At 41.2% G+C, this 24,858-nt stretch overlaps 1 protein-coding gene and 1 long non-coding RNA gene across 6 annotated transcripts in view; one reads left to right on the forward strand and one right to left on the reverse strand.

The window, feature by feature from the left end:
• Positions 1–4,692: 4,692 nt before the first annotated feature.
• The window catches only part of AVL9 (AVL9 cell migration associated), an 88,441-nt gene continuing 68,275 nt past the window's right edge, over positions 4,693–24,858 (reverse strand). For 2 of the 5 annotated variants that reach the window (XM_030796324.1, XM_030796325.1), the window contains exons 11-16: positions 22,459–22,605; positions 19,847–20,066; positions 17,194–17,311; positions 13,063–13,116; positions 12,450–12,538; positions 9,212–9,590 (exon numbers count right to left, since the gene is read on the reverse strand). In XM_030796324.1, coding sequence (XP_030652184.1) covers positions 9,475–9,590; positions 12,450–12,538; positions 13,063–13,116; positions 17,194–17,311; positions 19,847–20,066; positions 22,459–22,605 — 744 coding nt within the window. In that variant the 3' untranslated portion in view covers positions 9,212–9,474. Of the gene's footprint in view, positions 9,591–12,449; positions 12,539–13,062; positions 13,117–17,193; positions 17,312–19,846; positions 20,067–22,458; positions 22,606–24,858 lie in introns of all 5 variants that reach the window. The other 3 variants (XM_003270509.4, XM_012496845.2, XM_030796326.1) reach the window with 3 other exon arrangements.
• LOC115830894 lies at positions 7,331–24,161 on the forward strand. The gene is made up of 4 exons (XR_004026425.1): positions 7,331–7,416; positions 18,615–18,723; positions 19,857–19,979; positions 23,189–24,161. It is a non-coding gene; the product is annotated as an uncharacterized LOC115830894 (long non-coding RNA).

The raw sequence follows: 24,858 nt of genomic DNA on the forward strand, positions 1-24,858 counted from the left end.
TACCTTTATACCACAGTCATGTGCCACATAGCGAACCTTTGGTTAGTGACAGACAGCATAACGATGGTGGTCCCCTAAGATTACAATACTTGTTTTTTTTTTTTTTTTTTGAGATGGAGTTTCGCTCTTGTTGCCCAGGCTGGAGTGCAATGGCGTGATCTTGGCTCACCGCAACCTTCCTCTCCCGGGTTCAAGCAATTCTCCTGCCTCAGCCTCCCAAGTAGCTAGGATTACAGGTATGCCCCACCACCCAGCTAATTTTGTACAATACTGTCTTTTTACTGTACCTTTTCTATGTTTAGATACACAAATCCTTACCATTGTGTGAACACTGCCTGCAGGATTCAGAACCATGCTGTATAGGTTTGTAGCCTAGGAGCAATAGGCCATACCATATGACCTAACTGTGTAGTAGGCTCTGCCATCTAGGTTGTTTTAAGTACACTCGATGATGTTCACACAACAGTGAAATTATCCAGTGACGCATTTTGCAGAATGTTGTTAGTGACGTGTGACTGTATTTCGGTATCTACTCTGGCTGTCTGGTGAGCTGCCTGTTATGAGCTGAGACATAGCTCCCATAAACAACGCTGTCCATATGGGAAATCCATTTTGAGTTCCCCATGAATTACATTAGAAGCTTTGGAAACACAATAGCCTGTCCTTCAAGGGAGGGTGGTCACAGGGTTTAACTTGACAATTTAAAAGGAAACAAGCCGGGCATGGTAGCTCATGCCTGTAATCCCAGCACTTTGGGAGGCTGAGGCAGGAGGATTGCTTGAGCCCAGGAGTTCAAGACCAGCCTGGGCTCTGGTCTTGAACTGTGTCTCTATTTAAAGATCAAAAATTAAAAAAGAAAAAAAAAAAAGCAAAAAGGGAAACAAAAGACACGTTTTCCAACCGGAGGAGTGGCGACTAGTTAATCCTTCATTTCCAACAAGGTCCCAGAAGAAAATTTTAAGGATTAAGCCTAGATGCTCAAAGGAATGGAATTAACCACACTCAAAAATGATTTCCACTTTGAGTCTCAAAGTGAGGGATCTGTCACTAATGAAAAAACACACTTTAAAGGTCATAAAATGTATAAGATTTAAAAATTCTAGTCCTGCTGACCTTGTGGTTTTAATGACCATAAAATGGGTGACACAAAAAATATTCATCTTCATCTGTTAAAACTTTACCTGGGAATTTGCATTTGGAAAGTATTTAGCAAGAGTGAGTGGTTTATCAAGGCCACAGAAGCTTTGGTTTCTAGATGGATGATCCTGTACAAAGAACCAATTCAGGATGTGAGAGCCAAGGACGGGGTAATTTTGCTTCAGTCTCTGTGGTTTCTAGGAAGTGCTGCTCAGTGATGGTTTTCTAGGGCAGAGTCTGAGGAGGCAGGTGGACAGGCTACTTTAGAAATTCTCCACTGCCCCACTTTTAACCTTGGCATTCCCGAGAGCACGAATGTGGTTAAATTTTATCAGAAAAAATAATTCTATGAATTGAATATAATTGAAAGTCTAGATGTTAGTGGCAGATGGGCTTTTTGAATGTATAAATGACTCCCTTTGTGCTTGTAAACGACATGAAGAAACAGCGGGTTTTCTCCAAGTTTAAACACAGCGGTGGTGCCACGTCTCCTGGGTCTCCACTTAGTCAGAGAGTAATGGAAACAGATGCTCAAGTGCCCTCTGTGCTCTTGGCTTCCTGGCAGGGACACCGTCACTTGACAGGTTCTTTTCATCAACAGCTTCCACGGACCTAATGCCTGGGGAAATCGGGAAAACAGTGTTCTTGCAGTAACTGATTTTTGACTGAGGGCCTTGCCATAGACTTTTGTTCTTGGCTTTATTGTGTTTGGGGCAAATGTGACTTAAAGTCAGTGGAAAACTGTGAAGGCCAGTGAGGAAAGGAAAGGGGCGGTGGTTGAATTCAGAGGTCAGCTGAGGAACATCACTAACTTTACGGCAAAGGGCAAAGCGGAAACAGTGGTGCCCACGACCGAAAGAACTTTCCACAGGCAACACCCAGCCAACCTGCCACCTGCCTGTGGGAAACCTTTGAAGGCTTTCCCCTGTCCGCGGGCTGACAGGGCTCTCTTCCAGATATGGCCTTATTTCCTGACCTCATCTCTAGCCTGTCCTCCTTGCCATTTCGGTTTCGGCCACTCCAAAAAACATCCCCTCAAGCCGCGCTGCTTCCAGTCTTTGCTTGTGCTGCTCTGCCAGGCCACAGAGCCCCTTATGTCTCATGGTCTCTCCCCTCACTCCCACCTCACCTGGAAAACTCCCTCAGGTCTCAACTTAGACTCAGGGGAAGAGACATTTATTGGTCCCTGTGAAAAAGCAGTTACCCCCTGTGGTGTGTTGGCGCCACTCCCGCTCCCCCACCACCCAGCACTCTCTCCCTTCTACAGTGACCGCCCACCCACACCTGCTGAACAGCAAGGTCCACGGGGTCAGGAACTGCACGTGTCAGGGACTATGTGTGACACTGTATGGCAAGTCTCCAAGACTGGGAAGCACCGCTTTACATAGTCCTCAGGAAGTACTGACTCCAGGTATTTTATTATTTTATTTTTTTGAGACAGTCTCATTCTGTTGCCCAAGCTGAAGGGCAGCGGCGCAGTCATGGCTCATGGCAGCCTTGACCTCCTGGCTTCAGTGATCCTCTCACCTGAGCCCACCCTCTCATCCCCCGTAGCTGGGACTAGAGGAAGATGCAACCATGCCCAGTTAATTTCTTTTTTTTTTTGAGATGGAGTTTTGCTCGTGGCCCAGGCTGGAGTGTAATGGCTCAATCTTGGCTCACTGCAACCTCTGCCTCCCGGGTTCAAGCGATTCTCCTGCCTCAGCCTCCCAAGTAGTTGGGATTATAGGCATGCATCACCACGCCCAGCTAATTTTGTATTTTTAGTGAAGACAGGGTTCCTCCATGTTGGTCAGGCTGGTCTTGAACTCCTGACCCCAGGTGATCTGCCCACCTTGGCCTCCCAAAGTGCTGGGATTACAGGCGTGAGCCACTGCACCTGGCCTTCAGCTAATTTTTAAATTTTTTTTAGATACGAGGTATCCCTGTGTGGCCCAGGCTGGTCTTGAACTCCTGGGCCCAAGCAGTCTTCCTGCCTCAGCCTCCCAAAATGTTCAGGATTACAGGCGTGAGCCACTGGCCCCTGAGAATCCAGGTATTAGAAAGGACTCAGAGTAGCCTGGGGAAGACTTTCAGGAGGAAGAGAGGTTGGGGCTGGGTCTTCGATTACTGTGTACTACCAGTTCTCTCAATAGTGCTCCTCCAACAACTAGAGGGATGGGAAGGCAACAACAGCAGCCAAGGTTTCAGTTGGTGAGGGGGCTTGTGGAGGCCAGGGCATCCGTGGAGAAGCTACAAAATTAAGCCAATTCCTAAGTCAGGCACTCAGGGTCTGCCGCACAGGAACTGGTGCCTTTTCATGGGTAACGAAGTTGTTTAATGGCTAGCAAGTAGTTTTTAACTCTTCATTATGGAAATTCTCCAACATACACAAATGGAATAGTCTAAGAAGACCTTATGTACCTATCACTTGCCCTCAGCAATGATCAGCATTTCATTAAGTGGCTTTCATCATTTTTCCGGGCCTAGCCTACATGTTTGTGCTCCAGGAGTGCAGCCCAGTCCAATGAAATGTTTAAGAACATTTGAGTCCTAATTATGTTATGTTGGGATGTCAGTGGTTCCAAAGGCAGGTGTTCATGGGATCAAGAACACAGAACATGACCATTCTGATCATCATGATCATACAAAGTGTCTATGCGTGCCACATGAGGATCTTTTGATGGTGAAGTTGGACAGGTCAGTCCTGCTGCAGTGGCTTCCCCAACCCTGTGTACATTACCTCAGGCAGAGAGAAGCCCTTCATGAAGGATGGAAAGAACTTTCCTTGGAAAGAACAGGCTCCCTAATCACACTCCTTCCAGATGTTACCAGATTCAATAACTGCAACTCCTATCCTATCAGAATGAAGGGTAGGCAGCTCTTCCTTGGTGGGTGATAGGGACCCATCACATCCCCACAGAAGAGCTCAGTCTGACGGGGACATCTGGAAAGGGAGGGAGATGCCTTCCTTTCCCTGAGTAGAGGAAGCTCCACTGTCCTCAAGTTATCCCATCAGCTCCAGGGCTCTCACGGTCCGCATCAAAGAACACTGGTAACTCCAGCTTAACCCTGCATCAGCACTCAAGGAAGCACACATTCCCAGGGGGCAAGGAAGTTTGTCACTTCTTCTGTGAAGCACATCCCAAAGCCCGTTTTGTAGAACAGTTGTAAGGGAACCCAGTACATGAATGTACACGTGAAAATGTGCCAGGAGTCTTCAGTGGAAATATCAAGGGCTATTTTGACACTTACCGGTCCGGGTGCAAAATAGGTTGCTTGGGACAATGTCCTAATGAGACATCTTGTGACCAAGCTCTGCTTGATACTTTTTGCAGCTCCCTGCATTTAGCATTCCACAGAAGCTAAGGGGCTCTTCCTGCAGAGGTCACTGCCTTGAAAGCTGAGGCACCACTGTCAAGGCGATGTCAAAATGAGAGTAAATGAGTCATGAGTCTTTAGTTCATTCTGTGTGGTTTCTTAATAATAAATGAGGCTGCCGTTTAACTGTGAAGGAGGCCAGAAACCACATGGACAACACACAGGGTACTTCTAGAAGGACAGGTCAAGTCCAACTGTAGGTAGGGTGAACAGGATCATTTTATTCTCATTTATGCTTAAAATAATCAACTGAAGTTTTACAATTCAGTATGATTAGATGTGATTTGTAATTTTAACAATTAAAAAAAAACAGAAATAACTAGTACAAACTTTAAAACTACCACAGCAAAGAGAAACTACCTTTCTGATCAAAACATGTGCCACAGTTAACTTCCTTAGAAAACTTGTTTTCTCAGCTAAATTCTTAGAAAAGGTTTGTGAAAAGCCTTTAATCATAAATATTTAAACTATTTGTAACCACTAAATGCCTTCACCAACTCATTAATCCAATGTTTCCTAAATTCAGGAACCAGTGACCAAGTGGCCTGAAACATGTAAGCCTTGATCTTATTCTTCCAGCTACAAAATACTAGTATTTTAAGAAAACAACAAAATATTTTCTAAGCACAGAAGCTTTCTGAAAACTTCAATTACCTTTTCTGGCTCAGTACCTGACTGAAATGTTCAAATGTTCATATTGCACACACGAAAAAATTTGAGCAGCATACTATGTGGTTGTGAGAAGCTGATGAAAAATAAGATTGGAAAAACCCCCTACACTGTGTTCCATTTACATGATTTAAATATATAGTTATCTTTCATATAAGTAAAAAGGTAAACTTTAGAAGAGCACAGAAATACAAATGTATTTAGAGTTTTACAAAATATATTCAACCCCTCAGACATGCACAATTTTTTAACTTTGGAGTTACCATACAAGGGAACTAGTTTCCCCTCCTTCATAATGAAAGCAGGAAGTCATGTGTATAAAGTCATTCATATGAAAAGAATAAACATCCGCATTCCTTTTCTTTGTCCTTGACAAATATTTATGGAATGCCGGAAATTATGGAAAAACAACTCCAATGTTACGAAGTCCAAAGAACTGGAATGAGAAAACTCCTCGCGGCACATTAGGCTGCATGGAATGACAATCATCCTCGGGGAATTAGGGCAGCATCTTCTACCACTTTTAAAGGCTACCACGAGACGGGGTGGAAATGCCACAAATGGCACCTCATCTCTGATCAAAGATTCAGAGCATGCAAGTGTTGATGCCATGAAGAGTCCCAACCTTCTCCCTACTAAAATGCCAGGCAACGCTTAGCAGCTGCTGTCGTAACAGGCTACTTTCTGCAACTGCTGACGCAGGTAAGTTCATGTGGTTAAAGGTCAGAACGCTGGCCCCTTACAGAGCTGAAGTGCTCCCACACTCATCACTGGCTCTAGAGGGAAAAGACCACTAGCTGTAACTTCTACACAACTTTTATTCACAAAATATAAAACAGTAACAAAACCTACCTGCCAGGGCGATAATGCTGTAGCATGACTTTAAAACTTGTAACTAGCAGAGTAAAATTCTAACCCCTTTCTAAAAGAATTCTTATAACCCTTAGCACATGAAATACTGCTCTCAAAGTACTTTCATTCAGATTTTAAGCACCTTGTTCCTCAGCCATGCAACAATTTCTCACTTCTCTCTCTTCCTAATTTGCTTTTTCCTTGGCTTTCCAAAGGAAATTATTCTAAAAAACATCAGATGCTTAGTATAGAATTTGGAAAGGAAGATAAGGTTGAGCAAGTTACATCATATGCTCTGGTTTGCTGCCAAAGTATATTGCTGCTGTGTCTCTTAACAGGAAAGTGGATGCGAATTGTTTTAGGGCTGTGCTTGGCGGGGGTAGTGTATCACTAATGGATATGGCGAGAGACTGTTCATGCTGGTTATGTGAGCCAAATGCATATGCACAATCATTCTAAGCCTTCTTTGGACATGCAACTACTATTCCACAACTGGTAGTTTTAACTCTCTCTTCCTTACCTACACCATTGTCATTACAATGTCTAGTAGGAATTGAAGTATACCAGGGACATTTTCCAAACACTCTTTTAAGTCACCCGGATAGCGGTGAGGCCACCACCAAGCCATTGATGTAGTGTGTGTGCCTGGCACATCTGAAAAAGGTGGCTGACCCTGGGTCCCTCACACCTAGGTACAAATAATTCTTAGACACAAAAGCCTTAGCAAGCATTGGGGCAAGTGTGGCCACCAACACACATACACCTTTACCAGGGCTATGTCAGAAGATGACCTAGTGCTGGCTCCTATGGCTTACAGAGCCAGGGTTTGGAGAGAGGCTGCTGCTTCTATGCTGGCCACTTGGAGCCTAGAATCCAAGCCTGAAGTATGTGGTGGGGGGCGGGGGGGGGTGTGAGTCATAGGACCAGGGGTGAGGCCTCCTGCCTTTGATTGTGCGAGCTGCCTTGGGGCCCCTGCCAACAATACAACGGCCAGTGTTCCTTGAAAAACTCCACCTCCCAGAACCTGAAGGAAATATAGCTATGGTCTTTTGACCATTTCTATGATGAAAGTTGTATCTTCTGAGATACTTGTTTTATGTTGAAAGTCAGTAAAGTGACCACTAAGAGTCAAACTCTTAGCTAGAAATGTTAATAGAAAGTCCGATCAAAGTGTATATTCAATGGGAACAAGTGATATTAAAGCAAAGTTAAACTTCATGTAACTATTTTTATTTCAGTGGATTCCAAAGCATGAGTGGGGCTGCTTTTGAATAGTGGGAGACGGGAGTTTACCCCGATCACAGAAACCATACCAACTGAAAGACAAACCAGCATCTTGCTGGACGACCCCTCACAGGGCTACTGGATCCTTGAAGTGTGACCTTCAGCAGCTGAGAGGTAACAATTGTACATAAATCACACTGTCATGCTCCAACGAATGATGTGGCCCTTATGTTAGAATGAATTCTTTATAGTCTCAGCGCAAAAAAGATTCAAGTACTGTTTAAGGTTTTGTTTGGTACTACTTTCTTCTCTTCAAACAGTATTTCCTGAGGTTAACTTTCTTGGAAGAAGTGGAATTAATGGAGTTCTCACATTCAGCCCTTCAGTTTATCATCGCTGAATTCTTGAGTTATGCTCAAATGAGTAATAACAATTTGTGTTTAGAAAACACAAAGTGGAAAATTTAGAGACATTTAGATGATGTTTCTGTGTTCACTTCAAATGCCTTGGGAGCATTTACTTCTTAAACATTTAGTGAGGAATAAACCAAATATAATCAGGGCCCTCCTTTATTTCCCCAGCAATCTGGGATAGATCATACAATGTATTTCCCAAGTATCCTTTGTTACTAAAAGGCAGTCTGTTCCCCGTAAGTACTGTCTAAGAACAGCCATCCCAGGTCTCCTTGAAAAGCAAATGAGAGCTGAGCATGGCAAACACACGAGGTCCAGCTGTGTACAAATCATCAGTAGATGGCACGCACATGCATGTATGTGCCTAACATGAAACCAGATGTCCTTTCTCAGATGACAGATGTCAAGGCTGCAGTTTTCTTCTCTTGCCTCTTACTTTGCTGAATATAAACTAAGATGAGATTTCTATTTAATACTTACAATCACCTTGCTTTTCTTTTAAGCTACTTCTAGAAGTGGGTAGGGATTGATTATAGGAGGACTTTCAGTTAGGGAAGTAGAAGACTAAGTGCTTTGAAAAGCTTTATGAAGAATAAGACTACGAGAAAAGCTGTAGGTCTGCAAACACCCAATAGAAAACTGTTTAAAAAAGAAACAGGCCAGGCGCAGTGGCTCATGCCTGTAATCCCAGCACTTTGGGAGGCTGAGGCTGGCAGATCACTTGAGGCCAGGAGATCAAGACCAGCCTGGCCAACATGGCAAAACCCCGTCTCTACTAAAAATACAAAAATTAGCTGGGCATGGTGGCGCATGTCCATAATCCCAGCTACTTGGGAGGCTGAGGTACAAGAATTGCTTGAACCTGGGAGATATGGAGGTTGCAGTGAGCCGAGATGGCACCACTGCACTCCAGCCTGGGCGATCGAGTGAGACCCTGTCCCCCGCCCTCCCCCCCAAAAAAAGAGAAACAGATGGCACAAACTCTGGATTAAAAAAAAAGTGCTTGTAAAAGACTGCAACATGACTGTGGTTGAAAAATAAACACACAGGTCTTTGAAAGTATTGCCCTACAGACACATTCATGTTAAACTGCTTCAGTGTCATCGAACCATCACTCTGCTATTTCTCTGCACACCCACCTGCACAGTTATAAAGAGGAGGAAAGCACAGTGATACTCCTTGATGTCTGAAAGCAAGTTTTTAAGGATGTGGAAAGAAGACACTAAAAACATAAAACACCCAATCCTCAGAACTACCACCCCTGACTTTCATGTTTCTGGGAGGAAGTGAATTAATAAATGTTTTGTGGGTAGAAAGCAAAAAAAATCATCATATAATTCAGCAAAATAATAAAGGCCCAACTGTATGACCCCTTCACTCTATAAGCACATTTTAAGGCCAACTTTAGAGAAAATGGTAATATAAATTAAATTAATTTTAGCAAGTATAAATTACAATGACCATCTGGATATTCAAACACCAAAACAGAACAAAATTTACTTAAGTAAAAACTCTTCTAAAGTAAACCAATATACAATATCAGAACTCAAAATTCATTAGAAGGTTCACTGTATGTTCTAATCAGGCTCAGACTGAAATAAAAGTAGTCAATTGAAACCCCAACCTGGAAAGCCATCCCTGCTATGGCTGTGATTTCATTATTTCGGCATCCCGAAACATTCACTTAGAGCAACATCCATGTAAACAGTTCGACATATGGTCCCCTGCTGTGGATCTGTGGCTGATAACAGCCTAGGAGCAGCAGACAGACAGGGGACACTTAAACCTCAGAAAGCAATAGCAGCCTCTGACGCCTTGCTCAAGGCTTCCCATCCGGTGGCTCAGTGAGACTTTGGGAGGTGGAAGTGGTGAAAGTGGAAAGCCATGAAGACATAGCTGTCTTTGCACTGGAAAAAGCTCCTCCAACTGACTGGCCTGGATGGGGAGGAAAAAAACAAAAGGAAAAATGTCTTAACTTTTGTTACGAGACAGTGAAAGACCAACATAATTAATACATTTTTAATTAAAAATTTTAAAAAAAGTTTTTTGAGACAGTGTCTTACTCTGTTGCCCAGGCTGGAGTGCAGTGGAGTGGTCACGGCTCCCTGCAGCCTTGACATCCTGGGCTCAAGTGATCCTCCCACCTCAGCTTCCCAAGTAGCTGGGACCACAGGCATGTGTGACCACACTTGGGTAATTTTTTGATTTTTTGTAGAGACAGGGTCTGGTCTTAAACACTTGGCTCAAGTGATCCTCCTGCCTCAGCCTCCCAAAGTGTTGGGATCACAGGTATGAGCCACTGTGCCCAGCCAATAAATGTTAATTCACTAGAACACACCAATATGTTAATAGTAGCCAAAATATCATTTAAATTTTTAGTTTCAAAACAATCCCTTTCCATGGGAATGTCTTAACGAAAAATAGATGATTTTTTAGCGTAGGAGCCTACTTGCCTAAGCATTCTGAAAGTATTCATCAAACTGTTTCTTCAGAATTATTAGAGAGCTTAAAAAGTCACACTGCTTTGTGTATCTTAAATACCAACTTGATAATCGATAACCACCTAAACAGGGAAGAGTGGTTAGACTGCTTTAGGGAAATATGCTTTTGTCATCTAAAATGAAGTTATGTTACACAAAGATGTATAGAGCTCTATCTGCCCCAGGTCTATTGTGTTTTTGAACATTATCTCAAAAGTTGATGTTAGGCCAGGCATGGTGGCTCACACCTGTAATCCCAGCACTTTGGGAAGCCGAGACGGGTGGTTAGCTTGAGTCCAGGAATTCGAGACAGCCTGGGAAACATGGCGAAACCCTCTTTCTACAAAAAATAGAAAAATTAGCCAGGCATGATGGCACATGCCTGTAGTCCCAGCTACTTGGTAGGCCGAGGCAGGAGGATCCTGCCAGGGGTTGCAGAGAGCCAAGATTGCGCCATATTGCACTTCAGCTTGGGCAACAGAGACCGTGTCACAGAAAAAAAGGTGATGCTAAGTGAAATTATTTAAGTTGACTAATACACTCCCGCTATTCTTGGAGAGAAGAGTATAGAAGAGATTTGGCTTTAGAATTTAACTATCAGTAGCAGCATCACTAAAAAGTAATAATGTATAATAATGTATCTATAATAATCTATAATATAGCATAGTTTTTCTATTAAAAAATAAAAATGCAAAATAAAGGCATATTGTTTGGAAATACATGTTTGTGTGCTAAATTCCATTCCTTTGCAATAAAACTAACCTAGTGGTAGCGCTGTGTGTTCTTTGTCTTAACAAATGAGTCTGTAGAGTTTTCTGTCTCTCTAGGTATTCAGAAAACTAGGGATATAAGGACCCCTACACAAAGATTACTTAGTTCTGGGGCTTTTGAATTGTGTTCAGTAATGGTTAGTCAACCTCTTTCAGAAGCTAGGGAAGTAGTAATGCCCTATTTTTACAACACATTGTATGACAAAGCAGATGGGGGCAAAATGTAAATAATTGGTGAATCAGAGATAATTGGGAGTTTCTTGCACTGTTGCAATGTTCAGGTTTGAAACTACATAAAAAAAAAAAGTTAAAAATATAGAAAAGGAATGAAAAATTTTAGAACTGATGTGGAACAATATTCAAAATATTTTAAGTGAAAACAGCTAGGTGCAGAAGAGCACGCTACCATTTGTCTGACTTTGATACTAACATCGGCCTCATCAAATGAGTTGGGGAGTATTACCTTATTTAAAGATTTTGTGTAAAACTAGTATTATTTATTCCTTAAACATTTGACAGAGTTCAAACTGAAGCCGCCTGGGCAGCCTGGTTTAAATTAAAAACCTTATGGCAAGGCTTTTCACGTTAAATTCAATTAATTTCTTTCTTTTTTTAAGACTCTTGCCCTGTCACCCAGGCTGGACTGCTCACTGCAGCCTTGACTTCCTGGGCTCAAGCAATCCTCCCACTTCAGCCTTTTGAGTAGCTCGGACTACAGGCACACACCACGATGCCTACTGACTTTTTAAATTTTTTTGTAGAGATGGAGTCTCACTATGTTGCCCAGGCTGGTCTTGAACTCCTGGACTCAAGCAATCCTCTCACCTCAGCCTCCCAAAGTGCCGGGATTACAGGTACAAGCCACTGCATTCAGACCAATTTCTTTAATAGATAATAGGGCTATTCATATTTTCTTTTTGCAACTGTGTTGGTAATGCGAATCTTTAAAAGAATTTGTATATTTCATTTATGTTGTTAAATTGGTTAGCATAAAGTTGTTCACAATATTCCCCTATTTTCTGTTCTTTTAATTTCTGTAAGAGCTACAGTAATGTCCCTCTTTCATCCCTAATGTTGGTAATTTGTATCTTCTTTCTTTTTATCTTTACCAGTCTATAAAGATTTTACAAATATTGTTGGTCTTTTTGAAAAACCAACTGTTGGCTTCATTTTCTTTATTGTGTAATACTACCTTAGAGGACAGCAGTTCCTAATACCTACTTTTATTATGAGTCTCTGCCATGTATAAAGAACTGTGGACAGCGCAGGGAATGGGGGAAGAAAACTCTGGTGAAGCTTGAATCTTGGTAGCAAAACAGTGACTTCATCAGAAAATTTTGTCACTCTCTATTAGATATAATGGAGTTTGACCATTTGGAATTTGGAATTTTTCAAATGAGTAAGACAAAAATTTTAAAAACTCTTGTATTACTACGTGATAACACAGATCTTTACAACTTTGTTTGTTTTATCAATTACATATTAAAGATAGAAAATGGATGTGTTGTGATTCCAATTTGTTCCTGGCTAAAGGCATGTCTTACCAACAGCTTTTCCTGTTTGTACAACATTCCGGCTAGTTGTGACCATGACGTTTCCAATTTTTTTGCCACGTTCACTATTCTGAACAGAACTAGGTAAAAGATAAAAGAAGTGTTAAGTACAATTGTAAAAAAATCTCACACATGCACACAGACACATATAGACACACATACTATAATCACTCTGTAACCATCCCAAATTAGAATTACTGAGAAAATAAGCTAAGTTATTATTTGGTATGAATTAATTTTTAACCTTTTAAGCATGTGCCTTTTCAGAATACACAAAAAGAACATACAGATGAACCAAAAAGTGGTGAGGACATAAGAATGTATGTATGGCTACATCTCTCTGACAGCCACGGTTTGCTAAAAGCACTTCACCAAAATAAAAATGGTAAATCCTCTTTAATAGTTCACACCATCCTGTATGAAACAGTGGTGTTTTCGCTTTGAAACATACACACTGCTGAGCTAAAGAATGTTATGCACATATTTGGTTACTATTTGAAGCATAAGTCTGTCAAGTAGAGAAAAACAATTCCCAATTAGCAATGAAACACATGGCATAAATTCAGACTTAAGAATTTTCCCAGTATTTTCTCTAAGTACTTACTGTGAGAACCTTAACTTCATGTCTGATACTGAGTATTGGCCTTGAAATGGATGGCTGTAAAAAAAGTTTGAGTTTAAACTATCAGTATTTTACCAAAAAGGCTGCAAAAAAGAGTTATCACAAGAAAATATAACTTCTCATGGACGACACAGCTGGGTGGTAGTGCTGCGTTTGGTATCAGGAAACTTGGCTTTGATCACAGCTCTCCACTTAGAGTGATGACATCCAGAAAAGATTACTTAACCCCTCTGAACTTTAGTTTCCTCACTTGTAAAACAGGTGTGTTGTGTGTTTTGTGTATGTGTGTGTGGGTGTGTGTGTAGCCTGTTTTAGTGCTATCCTGACATTCTAATTTATTTGGTCTGTCTTGGGTGGGGCTCAAGCATCAACACATTTTTTACAAGCTCCCCAGGACAGTCAAGGTGAGTCACTGGTTTTAGGACATGGTCTGGCCGGGCGCGGTGGCTCACGCTTGTAATCCCAGCACTTTGGGAGGCCGAGGCGGGCGGATCACAAGGTCAGGAGATCGAGACCACGGTGAAAACCCGTCTCTACTAAAAATACAAAAAATTAGCCAGGCGTGGTGGTGGGCGCCTGTAGTCCCAGCTACTCAGGAGGCTGAGGCAGGAGAATGGCGTGAACCCAGGAGGCAGAGCTTGCAGTGAGCCGAGATTGCGCCACTGCACTCCAGCCTGGGCGACAGAGCGAGACTCCATCTCAAAAAAAGAAAAAAAAAAAGGACATGGTCATAGATCATACCTTGATCCTGGCCATCTTATAAATGTGTGCTATTGGTTATGCAAAGATTTGTGGATGGATCAACAAAATCTCTACTTTCTGTTAGAAAAGCAACTCAAAAGGCAGGTCTTAAAAAAAAGCACTATCATTTTTGTAAGAAAATACATTATTCAGACTTCCCTATTTCCATTATATTAAAAGAAAAAAGTATATATATAAAAAATCAGGCATTCTGCAATTATACAGACAGTAGGAAAAAAAATCAAGCAACTTGACCACATAAAATGGAGGGGTCAATAAATATCCAATTCTTATCTCAGGGGTCCCTCTGTCAAGGTCTAACAAAGAAAGTGACCCTAGTAAAATCCATAGCTACTTATAAAATTAATGGTTCTTCAAATGACAACAAACTACTCTTCATGGCCCAAAGTAAGCATATGTGACACTTCTTATTCTTAGATTCCTGAATCACAGGATTGAAATACTGACACATCACTTGATCATTCTCTATGTTCCTGGAATGGCTATATTTAAGGGATGAAATATACTTGCTGCTTGTTAAGTTAGAATGCTGCCTTCCCTAATCTTTAGGAGTTAAAGGGTTTCATACTTCTCAAAAGTTATAATTAGTTTGAAATATTTCTAAATGACACCCTCTGATAACAACAGAAGTCTAGCATTTATTTTTTTTGAGACAGAGTCTCACTGTTCATCAGGCTGGAGTGCAGTGGCACAATCTCAGCTCACTGCAACCTGCCTCCCAGGTTCAAGCGATTCTCCTGCCTCAGCCTCCTGAGTAGCTGGGAGTACAGGCATGTACCACTATGCCCGGCTAATTTTTTGTATTTTTAGTAGAGACAGGGTTTCACCATGTTGCCCAGGCTGGTCTTGAACTCCTGAGCTCACGTGATCCACCCACCTCGGCCTCCCAAAGTGCTGGAATTACAGGTGTGAGCCACCAGGCCTGGCCACATTTGTTATTTTTAATTTGGTAAAAATGTTGAAAATTGGCTATTGAAGAAAACTAAACTATTTCAACCCCAAAATATACTTCTTTGATGTATTTCAAGATGGCTATGCAGAAGGGCTGGAAATGCAAGAATTACTGAAAAGCTGTCTTTTTGGGGGCAGATTTCCATCTGTAGAGAAAATCTGCATTAATGCAGCCTGGTTTGCCCTGAGGCCCTCCAATATCAAGATATAGGAAAGATGAACCGAGTGTCTGACACCTTTAAAGGTCTGAAAGAAACATTTACCATCAATTCTCTCTGAGGGCTGCTACCTGTGAAGTTTTATCTCTGTAAGATGACAAACTCTGCTAGCCAGGCCTCCTTTCTTCTCCCTCCCACAACCTGTCCTGCCACTATAACCGGACTTACCACCATAACCTGTTTTTGGCCATGCTCCAAGCCCCCAATTCTTTCTGTAACCTAAAGATGGTATGTATATAAATTTGTGTACCCCGTTGGTGGACTGGGTACATGAGCTTGGGTACACAATCCAATAAATTTGCATGCCATTTCTCCTTTTAATCTGCCTTTTGTCAGCTGACTTTCCAGTGACCCTTCAGAGGATGAAAGGGAAGTTCTCCCTTGGCCTGCACTATCATATCTGCATGATTTCCCTACCTATATATTTCAGTTAACAAGTCCTTCTTCAGCCTTCTTTTCAACCTAAATAGCCTCAATTTCTTCACATGTTCTTCTAAGTACTATTTCATAATCCTTTTAAAACTCATTTCAGCTAAGGCTCTTTTGGACCTGCACTAACATCTATACAGCTGGTTCAAGTTAAAAGCACCAGATGTTGTGACAGATAAAGATCTGACCAGGCCTCCCAGTGCAGGGCCCAGGGAGGAGACTAGGATGGCTCTGTGTGTTGACTGCTTGGACAGTCAAGGCCGATCTGCCTTCCCAGCACCACCCTGTGAGTGCCACCCTGCTAAGCACCTCCACATCTGTTTCCCTTCAGCACGCTGAGAATACAGACTTTGTAGTCAGTGAGGGAGAACACTTTGAACTCCGCCCTTTCATTTAATACTATTAAAATGGTTTTGCCTTTTAATTCTCTGTTTTTACTATATTCAAATGGCAATATAGGTTTCTGCTATAGCCGAGTATGATGATTAAATTCACCAAAATTGGTGTTGAACCTAGTACTCTAAAAGATGGGGTCTCATTATGTTGCCTAGGCTGGCCTCAAAACCGTGGGTTCAAGTAATCCTGCCTCAGTCTCCAAAGTAGCTGGGACTATAGGCACCTGCCACCACACCTGGCTAAATTTTTTGTGTTTTTAGTAGATACAGGGTTTCACATCGTTAGCCAGGATGGTCTCGATCTCCTGACCTTGTGATCCACCCACCTCAGCCTCCCAAAGTGCTGGGATTACAGGCGTGAGCCACTGTGCCCGGCCTTATCTTTTAATTTAGAAAAAAAGTTCCTGTACACACTATATCAACTGATCTCCTTCAATGCTCTCTGTAGTGTTCACACTCAGATGTTATTGTTTCATAATGGCTCTAATCAATGGCCTTTTATACCTGTGTGGGATAAAGCCTTCATCATCAACATTCAGTATTACAGCAGGTATTAAGTTTTGTTGAATTTTAGAGTCTGATGTGGAAACCAGGTCGACCATATATCCAGGAGTCCAAATATTAACTTTTTTTTTTTTTCTTTTGAGACAAAGCCTCCCTCTTGTTACCCAGGCTGGAGTGTAATGGCATGATCTTGGCTCATTGCAACCTCTACCTCCTGGATTCAAGGGATTCTCCTGTCTCAGCCTCACAAATAGCTGGGACTACAGGCGCCCACTACCACGTCTGGCTAATTTTTTTTGTATTTTTAGTAGAGATGGGTTTCAGCATGTTGGCCAGGCTGGTCTTGAACTCCTGACCTCAGGTGATCTGCCCACCTCGGCCTCCCAAAGTGCTGGGATTACAGGCATGAGCCCAGCCTCAGATACTAACTTTAATAGGTTTCGCATATGTCATGTTTTAAAATCGCCTCCTAATTTTACTCATGCAGTAAACCAGTGGTATTTCCTTCTAGGAGTCTATCTTGTTGAACCATTCTGTTAAAGAATAGCTCCAGGGAAAAAGAGAAGAATCATTGTGTACTGAGCATCACCAAGTGCCAGGGACTTCCTCTCTGAATCATATTGAGAGCCAGGGAAATGTTAGTGCTTCCCATAATGCTCATGCTTTTTGTATAACAATCTGCATATGGAAGCAGTTTCTAAGCTGTTTCTCTATATTTGGGAGCCTTTTTATGACCTACTTAAGGGGATTCTTGAAGATATTCACAATATCAAAGTTAAAATAGATTTTTCTCTGTATTGGGCACTTGTAAACCAACCATTTACGTACTATCAATCTTCAGAGGATGCGCTTACTTTGGATTTATTTCTGCAAGTGCTGGATGCTTGTTGCTGTTCCACACCCTGTAGTTGTGAGTATTCTTCCATGCTGTAACAAAAGTTGTCCCATAGTCCGATAATATCTTTTCATTGTCTGTCAAGTAAATATTTGAAAGAATTTGAGCTGGGCTGTAGCCATTCAGGGATGTGAAGATTACAACCAAAAAGGGTAAAGGAATGACTTTATCCCCCTGCCCTCCCATATTTGGGGGGAGACAGCCTACCAGATGTCAGGAAACTTGGGTCTAGTTCCAGAAATCCTGTTAAGGAGCTATGTGGCCTTTGGCAAGTCACTTAATCACTCAGAACTTCATTTTCCTAACTGGAAAATAAGAGGGTTGAGCCAGATATTTTCCAAGGTTCCTTACAACTCCAAAATATTTCCATGTTCTCCTTACCATTATAAGGACAGTATTAATTAATCAAAAACTGTATGCTTGACAGTGAATAAACATACTGATTTATATGTATGGCATAGGCAATTGGGATATCTTTCTACTTTTTTATAAATGCCATTTTTCTACAAAAAAAAAAAGATTAAGAATGAATACACAAAGTGGTTCTTTCAGTCATGATGTTCTCTTCTTTGGACTTTGTTTATTTGGTGTTTCATTCTTGAATTTCCTAGGATTTCACTGTCAAAAACACTTAAAAAAGGCCAGGTGTGGTGGCTCATGCCTGTAATTCCAGCACTTTGGGAGGTCGAGGAGGGCGGATCACTGGAGGTCAGGAGTTCGAGACCAGCCTGGCCGACATGGCAAAACCCTGTCTCTGCCAGAAATACAAAAATTAGCTGGGCGTGGTAGCGGGCACCTGTAGTCCCAGCTACTCGGGAGGCTGAGGCAAGAGAATCACTTGAAACCGGGAGATGGAGGTTGCAGTGAGCCAAGATCACGCCACAGCACTCCAGACTGGGCAACAAGAGCGAGACTCTGTCTCAAAAAATAAAAATAAAAAAAACCAAAAACCAAAAAAAGACTTAAAAGAATATACTGAAAACTGATAAAGTTTTCAGCTTTATCAATACCATGGGAAAGCATCCATGTGTGTTTCCTCTGCTTGGAAGATGAGAAATAGTTTGGAGAACTGATACAAATGGCTATTACTTCATATATTAATTGCATGTTGTTTGCTTTGAAGGTGAAATACAAAGTACCTTTTGTTGCTAGGAAAGGAAATGAATGAGATACACAGTTCCACACACAGCATAAAGAAGTTGTTCTAAGAACACTTCCTCAAGCAGTTCATTGGGCTGAATTTCCTCTTTTGACCTTGTTACTTGTTAAGAGTATGGGCCTAAGCCAAACTGTTTGGGATCAGATCCCGCCTAAGCCTCTTATCAGATGGATAAGCAAGCTATTTAACCTCTGCGGGCTTCATTTTCTCTTCTGTAAAAGGCAATGACAAGGTACCTACCTTCAGGATTGCTGTGAGGATGAAATGAATTACTAGATGTAAAGTGCTCAGAACATTGGTCCCTGCATATATTTAATGTTCGAAAAAAAAGTGAGCTACTATTATTCAGTGCTTATAGCCTCCTGGGCAAATATTTTTAAAAAAGCAAATTAATTAAGCTACATGACAGTGGAGACTGAAGTTTTCTTTCTAGATTACCAAATGATTTGGGGTTACATTGGTAGTGGTGGCAAACATTTAAAAATATCCCATTAACAAATGAGGACTTGTTCCTCAGCTGTCTTTTACAAATGAAAAACTCTCCCGAAACCTGCTCTAAAACTCCTGTGTGCACTGTGAACAACTAACCTGGGAGCATGTGGTGGTGGTGGTGGTGGTGATTAAAAAAATCTACTGATACAACGATGAATGTATCTAATGCCACTGTGGAGCTGTACATTTAAAAATGGTAAAGATGGTAAATTTTATGCTATGTGTATTTCATCACAATTAAAAAAATAATGGTTAGTTAACTGAAACAAAAACACAAGCTCAACACATTTTTAACAACTTAATAAATATCTGCCAAATGTCCAAGGTGAAAAGCTCACTGCAGAGCTCCATTTTCACTATTTATATATTTTTTTTCCCAAGGGGAATGAGATAGTTTTAATGCAGGAGTAAGTCCATGTTTACCTGCCCCATTTTAACCATTTAATAGGAATAATATTTCTTAGAATGGGTTATAAATTTGAAGATTTAATCATTTACAACATGATTTTCAATGATTTCTATTTTTTATATTCTTTCTCCCTTTATACATCTTAAAAAACATGTAGGCAGTATTCATAAACAGCTGCCAAATACTGATATGAATACGAAGCAGTCACGTAAAAGTGATGATATATGTTCATGTTATGTTGGTATGTGTTGTTTCTATTATAAAGTAATAAAAAGTTTCAGAAAACATGTATAAAGGGATCCATTTTTGTAAAAGGAACACCAAAAGCACCATAAAACCAAAATCCAAAATACAGGCATAGGAAAAGATCTGCAAGGCTATAAAGTATAAAGTACTCAAGACGTTAAAAGTGGCTATCTCTGTATGAGGGAATAACTGGTAATTTTTCTATAAGGAATATGTATTTATTGTGCAATCCAAAAATCTCATAAATGTTACAAAATGAAAAATTATAATAAAACAGGTAGCTGTATGCTCTGTGTGGTTTCTTACCTAATTGCAGTGTGGCAGCCAGCAGGGCGTGAATGTAGACCGCAAACTGGGCCCGGATCCATTCGTCACCTCCCTCCCAGCCCGTGCCATCTAGGAAGACGTCATCCCGATTCTCAGTCACGTGCCTCACTAGGTAATCTGCGAACCTTAGGTCTGCAGTGGTTGGGTTAAGCAGCTTCCTGAGTTCTGGATCATGGATCTGGATCAGAGCTTCTTCTACCTAGAGGGTATCCAGGTACAAGTCAGAGTCTGGGCATTCACGCAGACATCCATGCCACACTTTACAGAGTAACTATGGGGAAGGTGGAGCTGGAAATAAAAAATGTGAATAATAGCATTCTCAAAAGGTGAGTCTAAGAAAGAGGTTTGTACACTGAAGTTTTCTATTTATAAAATGCTCATTTTCTGTTTTTAGAAAATACATACATAAATATAGCATTTTAAATTACAAAATTACTCACCTAGATTGCAAATATTTGGGAAAATATAGAAAACATGTAAAAATCACCTTTATTTCACTAACAGAAATGAACACATTTTAACAAGTATAATTCCTTAAATACTTTTTGAGTGCAGATACTTTAGAATATTATTATTTTTTTTTTTTTTTGAGATGGAGTCTCGCTCTGTTGCCCAGGCTGGAGTGCAGTGGCACAATCTTGGCTCCCTGCAAGCTCCGCCTCCCGGGTTCATGCCATTCTCCTTCCTCAGCCTCCTGAGTAGCTGGGACTACAGGCACCCGCCACCACGCCCAGCTAATTTTTTGTATTTTTAGTAGAGATGGGATTTCACCGTGTTAGCCAGGATGGTCTTGATCTCCTGACCTTGTGATCCGCCCACCTCGGCCTCCCAAAGTGCTGGGATTACAGGCGTGAGCCACCGTGCCCGGCCAGATACTTTAGAATATCTTATTATGTAATATTTGATATACTAAAAAATATATGTAACTTACAGGTTAGTTTTGAAGTATAATAATAAAAGAAATTCCTACGAACACACCAACCAACTACGGAACTAGAATGTAACCAATAATGTTGAAGCAGCTCTATGGTCCTCCCATCCGTATCCTCCTGTCTTGGAAAATGTACATACTTTTTCTTCTTCAAATTTGGGATTATAATAAATACATCTTTGAATCCTGGACTTTCATTATATTATAACCATTCGCCCAAGAAACATGTTTTCATACTTTCTATCAGAAACTACAAAAACCTTAGTGTGGCTGAATTTTTTTTTTTTTTTTTTTTTGAGACAGAGTTTCACTCTATCGCCCAAGCTGGAGTGCAGTGGCACGATCTCGGCTCCCTGCAACCTCTGCCACCCGGGTTCAAGCGATTCTCCTGCCTCAGCCTCCCTAGTAGCTGGGATTACAGGCACCTGCCACCATGCCCAGCTAATTTCTGTATTTTTAGTAGAGACGGGGTTTCACCATGTTGGCCAGGCTAGTCTTGAACTCCTGACCTCATGATCCACCTGCCTCAGCCTCCCAAAGTGCTGGGATTACAGATTTAAGCCACTGCAGCTGGCTTCTTTTTTTTTTTTTTGGAGACAGGGTCTCACTCTGTCACCCAGGCTGGAGTGCAGTGGTGCGATCTTGGCTCACTGCAACCTCCACGTTCAAGGTTCAAGTGATTCTCCTGCCTCACCCTCCCAAGTAGCTGGGACTACAGGCATGCATCACCATGTCTGGCTAATTTTTTTGTATTTTTAGTAGAGATGGGGTTTCGCCATGTTGGTCAGGCTGGTCTCGAACTCCTGACCTCAGGTGATCCTCCCACCTCGGCCTCCCAAAGTGCTGGGATTACATGTGTGAGCCACTGCGCCGAGCCTCATAAAATTTCTCAAAAATTATTTCAGGCTGGGCACGGTGGCTTACACCTGTAATCCCAGCACTTTGGGAGGCCGAGGTGGGTGGATCACCTGAGGTCAGGAGTTCGAGACCAGCCTGGCCAACATGGCGAAACCCCATCTCTACTAAAAATAGAAAAAATTAGCCGAGCGTGGTGGCGGGCACTTGTATTCCGACCTACTTGGGAGGCTGAGGCAGAAGAATCACTTGAACCCAGGAGGTGGAGGTTGCATAGAGCCGAGATCGCGCCATTGCACTCCAGCCTGGGCAACAAGAACGAAACTCTTGTCTCAAAAAAAAAAAAAAAAAAGCTTATTTCAGTTGTAAAATAACAAATGATTTAAACTTCTTATATATTGATGTCAAATATTTATTCTTAGCTTTCATGTTGGTATCAAGAGCATTCTAAACAAGCTAGAAGGATTGAAATTATTTAAACAACAAACACATGTTAAACATCGTGAGGTAGTGGTAGGCCCAGTTGCCCAGGTTGGAATCCTGGTTTACCTGTTTACTGGCTGTTTGATATTGTACAAATCACTTCATCTCTCGGTTCCTTAGCCTCTGCAGGTATAAAATGTGGATAAGACCGTGCTATTGACTGTGTTTTTATGAGAATTAGACCAGTTAATACACATAAAATACTTAGAATACATGGCATGCAGTGTGCAGTTATCGTCATTACTAATGTTGTTACTATGTATTCATAATTGTAGTTAAGAAGGGAAAACTGGGATGAGCAGGGCCAAGTACACACACTCACACATAAACGTACTTCCACAATGGCATCACTGAGGTGTTTCTGTTGTCGAAAAAGGATGTTAGTAGCTCCAGCAACAAATCCCCGAACGGTGACATCGGAGAGAAGATGATGTTGCTGCAATGCCATGTAAGGCAAACACAGATATCCCTATGAATTAGAAGAGTAATAGAAAATATCAGAAAAGTAAAAGGTTACCTTTCTCTTTAAACTTAGAGAGCTAACAGTAGGAAAAGAAACTTCCATTCTTCCTTGCCCTGTAAGTCAGCTAATCTTTGGCTCAATAAAATAATATTCCAGGGGAACTTCAAGTCTTGACTACCGTAAGTCCAGTTAATGATTAGCTAATTGTCTCCATGAATGGTCAAATCTTGGCAAGGGTTTAATATGAAGGTTGTCTTTCTTGATCACTTTGTTCTCATTCAATTTAAAAGCCTCCACAGTAACTAATGAATTGAACCTTTTTGTTTAGGAAATGATGCATGAAGCCTGTTAGTAAGTACGTTGTTTAGTAGAAGGCTGTTAAAAATTTAAAATACATGCATCTGCACATAACCACCGAAGCACTATTAGGAGAATAGCAAAGTACTGCATAGCATTTGTTATACTGTCCTAAGTTAAAAATCATGCAAACAGATTTCAAGATATTTGCTACTAAATATTTAAAGCAAAAATGACACTGGTAGTATCTGTGTATTTAATTAATTTCCATTTGAATTTTATTTGAAAACAGCATTGCTCCAAAAATTACAGTGGAATTGCTAAACTGCAGCAAGCATCTAAGTATACAAAAAATCCAGCATACTTCTTGAGAGTACAAGTGTTAACACTGGAATGATTCACTGAAGGAAGATATGCAATTTCTGCTGAAAGATTCTAAATCAGAATGGGTTTTCAGCAAGTGGCATGACTTGTTATACAGCCAGGAAGGCAGACTCACTGAACCCCTCAACTTGTTTTCAGCCTCAAGTTCTAAAAGTTTTATTTTTTTACATCTCATCACTTTTTAAAACACAGAATTATGTCATCTGGATAATGTCATGTTTACATCATGAGACAAATCTCTCTGAAGGCAGGAGATATCCCCTTTGCAACTTGATATTCTTTATTACAACTAGGAGAGCGCTTTGTGTGTAACAGGTGGTTGTTCAATACTTAACATGAAAGGGAATGCTTCCAAAAGTTGGAATATATGTCGGAATATATGTCTAGTAATTTGGTTATATTCTTACTCTTGAAAATGTCTTTGTTGCTTGATCAGACCCTAACAGAAGCAGCAAAAATAAATCCATACCTTTGCATTAGAAATGCTCAGTATAGAGCTTCTCAACCCAGGCTCCTCATTCAGAATCAGTATTATATTTCATAATAATAACAAAACTAAAAAGTATGTTTTTAAAAAGTAAGTAGGTCAAAGCTTTTAAAAAATGTTTAAAAATCCTTTAAAAATTTATAAATATATATGCCTTTTGGCCCAGCATTCTACTTGTAATTTATCCTACAGTATCCTACAAATATTATATCATGTGTGATATTATATTTATGAAAATAAATGCAATACCAAAAAACTCGAATCCAAACTCTTCATGAATAGGGGACTAAATAAATGTTCATCCATACAATGAACCTGCAGCCATAAAAAGTGATGATGTTCATCTCCAAAGAATATTATGGGCTGGGCATGGTGGCTCATGCCTGTAATCCCAGCACTTTGGGAGGCTGAGGCAGGCGGATCACTTGAGGTCAGGAGTTCGAGACCAGCCTGGCCAACATGCTGAAACCCTGTCTCTACTAAAAATTCAAAAATTAGCCAGGCATGGTGGCAGGTACCTGTAATCCCAGCTACTCGGGAGGCTGAGGCAGGAGAATCGCTTGAACCCAGGAGGTGGAGGTTGCAGTGAGCCAAGATGGCACCATTGTACTCCAGCCTGGGCGACAGAGTAAGACTCCATCTCAAAAAAAAGTAAATAAAATAAAAAAATAAATAAAAAGAATATGATGTAAAAAAAAGAATAAGCGGGCTGGGCATGATGACTCACACCTGTAATCCCAGCACTGTGAGAGGCCAAAGTGGGAGGACTGCTTGAGCCCAGGAGTTCGAGAATGGCCACGCAGCATAGTAAGACACTGTCTCTAGAAAAAAGAAAAATTAAATTAAAAAAAGGGCTGGGCGCGATGGCTCACACCTGTAATCCCAGCACTTTGGGAGGCTGAAGAGGGCAGATCATCTGAGGTCAGGAGTTTGAGACCAGCCTGACCAACATGGTGAAACTCTACTAAAAATATAAAAATGAGCTGGACCCGTGGTGGTGAGTGCCTGTAATCCCAACTACTCAAGAGGCTGAGGCAGGAGAATCGCTTGAAAAGACCAGGAGGTGGAGGCTGCAGTGAGCTGAGATCATA

This window comes from Nomascus leucogenys, chromosome 17, assembly GCF_006542625.1.
Source record: "Nomascus leucogenys isolate Asia chromosome 17, Asia_NLE_v1, whole genome shotgun sequence".
NCBI classification, from domain to species: domain Eukaryota; kingdom Metazoa; phylum Chordata; class Mammalia; order Primates; family Hylobatidae; genus Nomascus; species Nomascus leucogenys.